The sequence below is a fragment of the Gekko japonicus genome, unplaced genomic scaffold (genome assembly GCF_001447785.1).
Source record: "Gekko japonicus isolate JY-2015 unplaced genomic scaffold, Gekko_japonicus_V1.1 scaffold141, whole genome shotgun sequence".
In the NCBI taxonomy this organism is placed as follows: domain Eukaryota; kingdom Metazoa; phylum Chordata; class Lepidosauria; order Squamata; family Gekkonidae; genus Gekko; species Gekko japonicus.
In genome coordinates this window covers 489,663-500,430 of record NW_015176455.1, presented here as the reverse complement: position 1 = coordinate 500,430, position 10,768 = coordinate 489,663, and the positions used below count along the sequence as shown (strand labels likewise).

Sequence of the window (10,768 nt, the reverse complement as noted above, 5' to 3'; positions counted from 1 at the left end):
CCATTTTATGCAGACTGGAAAGTCTGTGGTTTGGCAGTTCAAGACCCTAGTGCTGCGTGATGGAGTGAGCTCCCTTCTCTGGCCCCAGCTCCTGCCAACCTAGCAGTTCAAAAGCAAGAAATTGCAAGTAGATAAATAGGTACCACTTTGGTGGGAAGGTAACAGCATTCTGTGCACTTTGGCGTTTAGTCATGCTAGTCACATGACCACGGAAACGTCTTCGGACAGTGCTGGCTCTTCAGCTTGGAATTGGAGATGAGCACACACACCCTAGAGTTGGATACGACTGATGGAGATGAGCAACACACCCTAGAGTTGGATACGACTGACTTTAGAGCAAGGAAAACTTTTACCTACCTAATCTATCTATCCATCCATCCCTGTATCTATTAGACAGATAGATAATATTTAAAATATACATACATACAGGGAGAAGGACCAACAGGAATCAGAGGGAGAAGCAAATGAAACAAACAAGAAAAGTCTTCTCTCACTAGCAGAAGCGAAGATATGTGGAAATCTGAAGCTGTGCCTTTGCACAGAAGCTTGATACAAAGAAATTAGCAAGTGTTTATGATGATTTCTATTCTATGAAAAAGCTTCATCTGCTGAGCTCTGCTCATCTGATAGCTGTGTGTGAAAGACACAAGAGCGGGCCAGGCTCCGGTTGTCTCCTCTTTTAAAAAGGAAGTTAAAGCTTCGATCCAATTTATGCTTATTAAGAAGTGAATCCCACTAGACTTGCTTTCTGAGCAACCATATCCAGAGTTGGGCGGCGTAACTTAAAGCGCCACACGCCTTCCTGAAGTTTAACCACATGTAACTAGACATTTGCGCATGCGTTCTAAAATTTTCGGCTCTTAGTACAGCTTCTCTATAGGAGCAGGCTGGACGGTAACAGAAGCAGAGCGAGTGACTTGGTCGTACCGTCCAGCAGAGGGCGAGCGCGGGCCGCTCCACGTTTTACCTTCATGGCCTCGGAATCGAAAGCGAACCTCGAGCGTTCTCTGTGTTATCTCCGCCCATTCCTTGCCCATTCATTCGTTACTTCCTTTAACTAAGGGCTTGTCAGAATAGCCAATGGGGCCCGAGCTTATTGCGGACAACGAATCAACTTGCGATTTGGGACAAAGTTCCCACTTTGCCGGGAGATCCTGGCGTCATGGCTGCCGCCTGTGCAGGTTGTCGTTCGGGGCTGCGGTGGAAGGCAAAGGCGGCGTGGGGAGCCCTTGGGGGAGCCGGAACCATGGGGCCCTGTCTGAAAGGAGCGGGCTGTCTCCGGCTGGCGCGGCCAGGTCTTGCTAGAAGCCGGTGGAGCTTTGCTGGAGACAGTAAAGCGGTGTCTGTAGATTTAGGGAGCAGGTAAGGGTATGCGTACAGAGGAACCCCCCCCCCTCCTTCTTTCTACCGGCTGTGCTTCAGCTGTGCCAGGGAATTCAATAGTGTAGCTGAGCTCAGGAATATGCTCAGTTGGCTGTAAAGAAAAACCTTTCTGAGCACGTGCAAAGCGCACTTCCCCTAACAGCTGAGCAACCGCAGCCTTGCGAAGTAGTGATAAAGCAAGCCTCTCTGAGAAAGTATGGCTATCCTTTCCCTCGTTGCTGTGTAACTGTGAAGGAAGTGTGCTTTTGAACATGTGCCGTGTTTTCCCATCTTTGCTGAACAGCTGTAGCTTTGTGAAGTAAACAGTGCACTTTCCTTTACTGTTACACAATTACAGGTGTGGAAAGTAGTAATAGAAGCACTTCTTAGCATATGCAGAGTGCCTTTCACTTATTACAATATTTCACATCTCAACAATCCCATGAAATAGTTTGGGCAGGGTAAGATGAGAGCAACTGGCCCAAAATTACCCAGAATTTTATAGTTTAAACCTTGGGTTTTCCCAGTCTAAATCCAGTTACCCAGCTAAAATGCCTTATTGGCTTTCACCGTTATAGCCTTGTGAAGTAGTAATTAAAAGGGCACTTCTGAGCATGATTTGTATGCCTTTATCTCATTGCTGAGCATCCATAGCCTTATGAAATAGTAATGTGTGTCTTTGCTTCCATCATGATGGAACTATTGCTGCCTCTCTCCATGCAGGTTTAAGTAAGAGTCTTCCAAGACAGGTGGCTTGGCTTGTAGGCTGTCTTGAATTGTGATATCTCTCTCCATAACATAGGATTATTTGTTATGCTGCTTGTGTATAAATTTGTTCTCTGAGCCATACCATAGCTGCGGCTTTCCCCCAAGAGTCTGTGCTTATACACTGCTGTCCAGTGTATAAGGTGCTAATGTGGTAGTGGGAAATGCCTGAACAGTGATTACTAAGGAATAACATGCATACATGTTATTCTTACTGTAGTGTCTAGATTTCTCTTTAGTTTCTCAAGCAGGTTAATGCTTGATATCTTGATGTCTGAATAAAGAGAGCAACTCTACCACCACTTTTTGTCTACAGTGCCACATTACCTCTGGGTTTGTTGAAAAGTTAAAATGTAGACCTCTACCAAAGCAAAAGAAGGCATTTGGTTAGTTTTTTTTTAAAGAAAAGATTTGTCTGCATCTTTGTGTAAAAAGCATATCTAATTGGAATTTGTAGTTAAAAGCCTATCGAAACAACAGAACTTCAGGGTGTTAGGGCTGTGCTTGTCCTATACAGGCAACCTTCCTTCTAGGAAAAAAGCATAATTGTTGTGTATGGTGATCAAATGTGTATTTTGCTGCCTGTGTACATCCTGAGAGACAGGCATGTATACATACTGCGAAATACTGCGCAATCACACATGATCTATCTTAGGGTTTGAGGATAGTCCCTACACAAGTGCTTTTCCTCCGGATGAGAATTAATTGGATTCTTTTGTCTTATACTTCCCTTTCCTTACTAGTTTGTAGTTCACTCCTGCATTTATGCTGACTGTGTAGGGGTGAATAATAAAAATATATAGAATGGAAATGGTTCAGGTTAGTGAAGCTGAACTTCTCTTTCCTCCCTTCTTCTAGAAAGCTGGAAATTTCCTCTGGAAAACTAGCCAGGTTTGCTGATGGGTGTGCTGTAGTACAGGTAGGAACTCTCTTTTAACTTCAGTTTATGCATACTGTTGAGAAATAAGTCATGGGATGGGGGCTGTAGTCTTGTCTTTGAATGTAGTCTGTCATTACAATGTCTACGTAATTACGGTAGTGTAGGGGTTCATCTTTTCATGTTTTTACTAGTGGATTTTGAATGGAACCAGCATGATCAAGCCTTTATTGCAGGGGTCCTCACGTGATGCCTGTGGGTACCATGGCGCCCACCAAGACCTTACATGGTACCCAACAAGTGTTTTTAGAAATTGGGTGGGGCCAGGTGGGGCTTTTGCCCAGCTAAGCTTCTAATGGGCCTTTGGAGATTTTTTTAAAAAATGCTACTTTGGAAACAGCTGCCAGTCCAAAGAAAGACCGAAGCCATTCTTCGGCTGGCTCTGTCTCCTCTGGTAGCCCTTGTATGGCTGTGCCCACTGCACTGTGTCAGAATTCCAAGGGTGTCCTTGGGCTAGAGCCTCTTGCTTTATCGTATGTAAGTCCCTTGTTTGTTTTTCATTAAGCTAGGTGATACAGCAGTGATGGTGACCGCAGTCAGTAAAACGAAGCCATCTCCATCTCAGTTTATGCCGCTGGTGGTAAGTGTTACAGTGAATGGCAGGTAGGGCTGAAGAGCTGTAGTTTGGATCTAAGACTGACAGTGCAATCCTATGCCGAGTAAGTACAGGCCAAGCCCATTAAATCTGTTTCGGATTCCACTGTGCGTATCTCAGGTGTAAATGACTGGTATCTTGTGGTAACTTAATGCCATAATGTGCATTAGAAGAAGTGCATAGGATTGTGCTATTTGGTTATAATGCAAATAACGTATCCACACACACACACACTCCAAATCACAAACATACCTGAAGTTGGCACAGTGACTTCTGGGTTTGGATGGATCAGATGAACTGGAGTGTTAATTCCTGATTTATTTTCAATATGCTATACCACCTTAATAATACTGCCTTCCAGACAAGATGGAAGTGCTACTGGTGAGCAGATCATCTGACTGAGGATTTAAGATGTCACCTGTTCTGGATGTAGCTGCACTTCTGTTGAAGGAACCCATTTGTAGTTTGGGGGTGCCCTTGGACCCAGGCCTGCTGCTGGGTAAGCAGGAGGTGGCCCCTGTGGCCAGGAGTGTCTTTTGCCGGCTTAAGCTGCAGCCTATCCTGGGCAGAAAAGATCTGGGCAATGTGGTGCATGCCCTGGCAACATCTTGCTTAGGTTATTGCAGTGCACTCTACCTCTGTTTTAATTGTCTTGTATGTTTTCGTGTCAGTATTTTAGCTTGATTTTAATTGTTTCACTGATGTATTTTTGTTTGGTTTTCCTGGATTTTAAAATGTGTTTTTATTAGGTGTGTTTTTTAATCTGTTAGCTGCCTTGTCGGCCTTTCTGAGGGCAGAAAGGCAGGGTATAAACTTTGTAAATAAGGAAATAATATTATGTGAACTGCATTACTCATGAAAAGTTTCTTTTGTTCAACCTAAGGTTGACTATCGACAAAAGGCTGCTGCTGCAGGAAGGATTCCCACCAATTATCTGAGAAGAGAACTCGGTTCCACTGATAAAGAAATTCTTACCAGCAGAGTAATAGGTGCGCTGAAAACTGAGCTGTATCCTCTTACAGCTATTGCAGTAATTTCTTGATAATTTGAGAACAGAAGGCTGACTTCTACATGGTTTCCCCATAGGGGCAGTTCTGCTAGACACTCAGGAAAGAATCTGCTCCTTTGGTGCTACAAACCATAAGATCGCTTCCAGTCTGAGCCTGCTTACTTGGGTGTCAGAGTCCACTGAAATCAGTAGGATTTGCTGGGGAAAGGGCTTTATGGTTGCTGCTTCGAATGCAGGATTACCCAGAAGCCCCCAGATAGTGTGTTCTGTCAGGAGGCTGGCTTCTGATCACCCACATTTCTTTCATGCTATTTACTCCCACTGATGGAAGGGGGGAGGAGCGGTTTTTGCTGATCCTTTCTGGAGGGTGTTGATTTGCGTTCAGCTTATTAGCCAAAAGTCATGCATTGTACATCTTTTAAAGCGCTATATAAATCTAGCCTGTCATGAATAGTATGCCATTTTAAAATTGTGAAGATATGTTCAAAAAATGTTCCATTACTTATAATTGGGATTTTTGTGTTTACTTCAGCCAGGCTATTCCTGGTTGTTACGTAGTCAGATTTTGCTAATTTCTGTTTGCCTAAAGAGTTATTATTGTAGCATTCCAGTCTGTTTAATTCATTGTCTGGGTAGTTGGTGTGTAATTATTCCTAACCTCTTTATATGAATCTCCCAATAACTTTTTATATACATTTTGAAATACTTTATGCTTTTCCATAGATCGGTCCATTAGACCACTTTTTCCAGCAGGCTACTATTACGATACACAGGTAAGTGACTTTGGGCCTTGCCCCTAGCACCAGTGGCATGACACTTACTTAACTACGTCTCTGTACCACTTTTCCTCATTGCTCAGTGCACCTTACAAAATCAGTCAGAAATCTGATCTATTAAAACCATGTTTGGAAAAAACCTCCGGGTAACTTTCATGCCAAGCAGGAGTTTGAACCTGGATCTCCCTGATCCTAGTCTAGCGTTGTAAGTATTACGCTAGATAGTGATTAGGTGCAGTAACCGAAATGTACCATGATGCTCTAGAAAAGCAGGGGGGTGGAGGAACCTACTTCCCAGCAGCACTGAACCCCAGGGAGCCAGTCCTATTCTGCAGCTTCTTATGTGAAAGCATTAATTTGGAGGCCCAAAATATTTTCAGTGAAAGTTCTTCCCTTTCTTCCGTCACTGTTTTTTACTGTGAAGAATAATATATCTCAGTATTATTTCCCCAAGAAATATTATACTTATTCTGTGGTATGAATGTGGTATGAACTTTCCGTGCTCATCTGCATTTTGTTGAAGACTCTCTGGAGAAATAAATATCTACAACTTCCATAAATACACAGCCTGTAATTGATACAGCATTTAAACAAAAAAACTCATATTTGTTGTTTTTCACCTAAAAGTCTCCTGTGATGTCTTATAGGGAATAATGCATTAGTCGGTATTACGGTTACCAATTCTGCTGGAGTGGCTGCCTATCAAATGAACAGAGGCCCTGTTCTCCTGTCTAGGCCTTTAGCTACAATGGGGCTTTTGGGGGCTCCACACCCTTTCTTAAAGGTACAGCCCCACAAGAAGTTCTCCTATGAATGCTTTTTTCAATAATTTTAAAACATTTTTTTATAGTGTACATTCCTTTAAGTAGACTGGAGTGCTGTAGTTGACTAGTTCCTGCACTGAGCAAGGGGGTTGGAGTAGGTGACCTCTACGATCCCTTCTAACTTTGTGTCAAGAAGCTAGTCTCCTTTAAGAAAGTTTTTTTGCCTTAGTGTTAGCTTTCATGACTACAGAAGTCATCACCCCCACTTGCTGGCTTCTTATCAGAATTATCGCTTAGTCTGGCAGAAGTGATTAATTTGCAGCAGCTGAGAATTGTAATCTAAAGCAGTTGACAGTTTGCAATTTAGAGATCTATCCTGGTAAGAGTTTTCTTTTGACTAGTTAATAAGCTAAAGGTGATTGCTAGCATAAGAACACCTATGCAGATTGAATAGACGGCTTGAGAAGATTTAGAGAGAGAGAAGAGTCGCTGAGTCATAATCCTCAGAATTCTGACTTTTCTTTCTGTACTGAAAACTTCAGCCCCACCAGAAAAAAAATTGCCCCTCAAGCCACAAAACCCTAGGTACGGACCTGCTCCTGTCTCTCCTGGAAGTTTGTAAAATTCAGAGCCGCCTGCCACTGTAACTCATTCTGCTTCTTTTTCTTCCCCTTTTGTCGCAACAGATCCTCTGTAATCTTTTGGCTGTTGATGGTATCAATGACCCTGAAGTGCTGGCAATCAATGGAGGTAATCATTTTTGTAAACAGTTCTTCCAAACATTGTTAGGCCTGGCCTACATGTGCAGCAGAAGATGGAAGGAGTTCCAAGGTGGTAGAAAATGGGCCATGCCACTGCAGATTACAGGAACTAAAATAGCAGTTTTGAGTGTTCCCCTAAGTTAGCATTGCAAGAACCGGAGTAGGCTAGAATCATTCTTCTAGAACCGTTAGTTTTCTTCTTGCAGGGTGAGTTTTTTTTAGGGAGTATTCAAAAATGTAGCCTCCCACCTGCAGTCCGAAGTAGAACAGCTCACTACTGTTTTTACCACTTCATTCTGGTGAATGTGTAAACTGGGGCTTAGTGAAACATTATATAAGCTGCTTCAAGTAATATACTTTATTTCCTTTAGCTTCTGCAGCCCTTGCATTATCAGATATTCCATGGAATGGCCCAATTGGTAAGTAAAGATGTTAAAATAATAATATTTGGCTTTAAAATGCACAACCACTGAGTAAGGACAATAGCCTTTGTTTGAGGCGTCAGTATCTTTAGGAGTAAAATAAGGAAAATGTGTGTTTTGGTGTAGTGGTTAGGAATGTGGACTCTAATCTAGGAGAAGCGGGTTTGATTCCCCACTCCTCCACATGCAGCTGCTGGTGTGACCTTGGGTTAGTCACAGATTCTCTCAGAGTTGTTCTCTCAAGAGATAGAATGTGCGTGCACACAAAAGCTCATACCTTGAATAAACCTTTGTTGGTCTTAAAGGTGCTATTGTACTCTAAATTTGTTGTACTGCTTCAGACCAACACGGCTGACCAACTGGATCTACTCTCAAGAGCAGTTCACTCAGAGCCCTCTCAGCCACACCTACCTCACAGGGTGTCTGTTGTGGCGAGGGGAAGGGAAAGGGATTGTAAGCTGCAGGTAGTGAAGGGCAAATCCAATCTCTTATTCTTCTCTTCAGTCAGCTACAAGAACAGTGGTCAGGTGCCTTTCTTGAAGAAGAAGAAGATGATATTGGATTTATACCCCGCCCTTCACTTGGAGTCTTTGACAATGGCATAGGAAAGGAGATAAGCATTTATATACCTGCCAGTAGCATTTCTGTCTCGTCAGGATTAAGCTCCCATTTATTAGCCCTTGTCCATCTCAAAACTGTCTTCCGGCACCAGTTCAAGATTTCTGCAGTCTCCCCGGGATTTAACTTAGTAAAAATGAAACAGCACAAACATTTTAAAAACTATAAAATTTACCGTAGATAAATATAAATTATATGAAATACAGTTACCGTGACAATATATTAAATTGGCTCTTAGCCTTGAACAAAAAAGGGTTGAACTTAATAACCAACTATTAGTACATTTTACCATTACTGTTAATTGGCCCTGACATGGATAGCCCAGGCTAACTAGATCTCATCAGGTCTTAGAAGCTAAACATGGTTGGCCCTGGCTAGTATTTGGATGGGAGACTACCAAGGGATACTAGGGTCATGACATGCAGGCAATAGCAAACCACCTCTGAATGTCTCTTGTCTTGAAAACCCTACAGGGTCTCCATAAGTCAGCTGTGACCTGATGGCAAAAAAGGTTAATACAATCTAATAGCAAAGAAATTACCACCATGTTACAATTTCAGGGGATTGCCTTGTTGTTCTTCAGTAGAACAGCTAGGTTTGAGTCCAATAGCACCTCAGACATAATAGAGGCTTTCAAGAGTCAACACAAAAAACTTTTCCCCCCCCCCCCCCAATCTTGTTAGTCTCTAAGGTGCTACTGGACTTGATTCTAGCTGTCATATTACTGGCATTCTTGATAAATTTTGCATTGACCTTTAAATGCTGCTACTGTATGTAATTAAAGTAATGCAGCTCTGTCTTTTGGCAGATTTCCTTTTCAGTTTTCTCAGTTGGTGGTAAATGAAAGGAATAGGCTGTGAGGCTCAGTGTTAGAGCAACTGCTCTGCATGGAGAAAGTCCCTCATTCAGTCCCCAGCATCTCTGGTTAAAAAGTCCCTGATTCAGTCCCCAGGGAGTAAGAGATGTGGAAGGCCTGTATCTGAGACCCTGGAGAACTGCTATCAGACAGAGTAGACAGTACTGATGTTGATAGACAGTAGTCTATGTCTGAGGCAGTTTCGTGTGAAAATTGCGAAACTGTCAGCAAAGGATATGCTCTTGACTCCCGTTCTACTTCATGTAGTAAAGTAAAAGAAAGCATATATTTTGCCCGTACTGTCAACACAACTCAAACTTTAGAGTGTGTGTCTTGTTCCTTGGGGACTTCAGTAAGCCAGTGTTCTTGTTTCCCAGTGCCCTGTCATTTCTCTCATCCAATCTATCGGGGCCAGGACCTTTCTTTTTCCACTCCTGACCATGCCAAGCAGGAGCAAGTTAAGGGTTGGATCCAGCCAGTTTTTTCAATCTTTCTAATTGGATCCAGCCAGTTTTTTCAATCTTTCTTACTTTATTTCTCTCCTTACTGCATCTCCCATCATACATGACTTTTGTTCATGCATGTCCCATGATCCCCAGCATATTCTTTTAGGGGAATAAAGAAGACCCCCCTCCTTTTTTAACGAGCTCCAACCCAAGTGTAGATCTCAGTCAAAGCTGTAGTAGGAGCATTTGCCCAGTAAAGTAAAACCTCTTGATTTGCTGGTTTGTCAAGTCTATGGCAACATCAGAACTTTGCTCATTTTTCATTGTTTTGGAAAATGTTTACGTCCTTTTTCGACAATCTTTATCCTAGTTGCAAAAAGCTAACTGTTGCAGTATTTTAATTTATGGACTATCTTCCTAGGTGCCGTGAGAGTAGGAATGATAGATGGAGAAATTGTAATTAATCCCACTCGGAAAGAAATGTCTTCTAGTACTTTGGACTTAGTTGTCACTGGAGCGCCTCGTAGCCAGATTGGTAAGTGGCTAAAAATTATACTTTAATAGTAAAATGCCCAGGGAATGATAAGAGACTATATGAGGCTGTACTTTGTTTTAAGACTAAGCAGGTCTCACACAGTTTATTGCCTGCCCGGGGAGGCAGCGTGGGAATCCTCTGTAACAGTGCAATCTGAGATAGTGTGATATCTGTATGTGGCAGCTGAAGACCATTATGAAGGCTGACTTCTCCGTCTTGTGCTCAAATCAATAGTTATGCTGGAAGCTGCAGCAGAAAATGTATTGCAACAGGATTTCTGCCATGCCATCAAAGTGGGAGTGAAGCATACCCAGCAGATAATTCTAGGCATACAACAGCTGGTGAAAGAGCACAGTGTTGCCAAGAGGGATGTCCAGAAGTATTTTACTGCTCCAGAGGAGATTGTGGAATGTGCAAAGCAGTAAGTAAGCACAATGTTGTCAGTATCACAAAAACTAGTGTAATAATATTTAAGGGGGGGGGAATCTCCTCCAATAACTTGGGAGGTACTTAAGGAAGCAGCCGCAATTGGGACAGGAATTAGTACCCCCACCCCCGACCGTCAGTGAGGTCCTTTTTCATGTTCTTCCTCCCCCTGTTATGGCTGTGTAGCAATTGAGCTACCAGTGCCACATCAATCCAAGTGCCTTGTCAATGCTAAGGAGACAGTCAAATGTTTAAACAAATTCCATCCTTGGTACTCTTTGACAATGGCATAAGAAAGGAGATAAGCATTTGTATGTCTTTCTATACATTTTACTGCATTATTTTTCCCACCTATTCCACAAAGGCTCAAGGTAGCTTATCTTTAAAAACACATACCCACACCAAATAATTCCATGAAAACAGTTTTTGTTAGCATAATCTCATAGTCCTCACTCTTTGCTGAAACTCAGATGGTCTTCAGAGATTATCATAAACC

The 10,768-nt window shown here is 42.5% G+C and overlaps 1 protein-coding gene across 1 annotated transcript in view; it reads left to right on the top strand.

Moving 5' to 3' along the window:
* Window positions 1–1,160: 1,160 nt before the first annotated feature.
* PNPT1 (polyribonucleotide nucleotidyltransferase 1) overlaps window positions 1,161–10,768 on the top strand; it is a 39,947-nt gene continuing 30,339 nt past the window's right edge. The window contains exons 1-9 of the mRNA XM_015426939.1: window positions 1,161–1,362; window positions 2,986–3,046; window positions 3,570–3,644; window positions 4,543–4,648; window positions 5,392–5,441; window positions 6,895–6,958; window positions 7,341–7,388; window positions 9,733–9,846; window positions 10,081–10,267. Coding sequence (XP_015282425.1) covers window positions 1,163–1,362; window positions 2,986–3,046; window positions 3,570–3,644; window positions 4,543–4,648; window positions 5,392–5,441; window positions 6,895–6,958; window positions 7,341–7,388; window positions 9,733–9,846; window positions 10,081–10,267 — 905 coding nt within the window. The 5' untranslated portion in view covers window positions 1,161–1,162. The remainder of the gene's footprint in view (window positions 1,363–2,985; window positions 3,047–3,569; window positions 3,645–4,542; window positions 4,649–5,391; window positions 5,442–6,894; window positions 6,959–7,340; window positions 7,389–9,732; window positions 9,847–10,080; window positions 10,268–10,768) is intronic.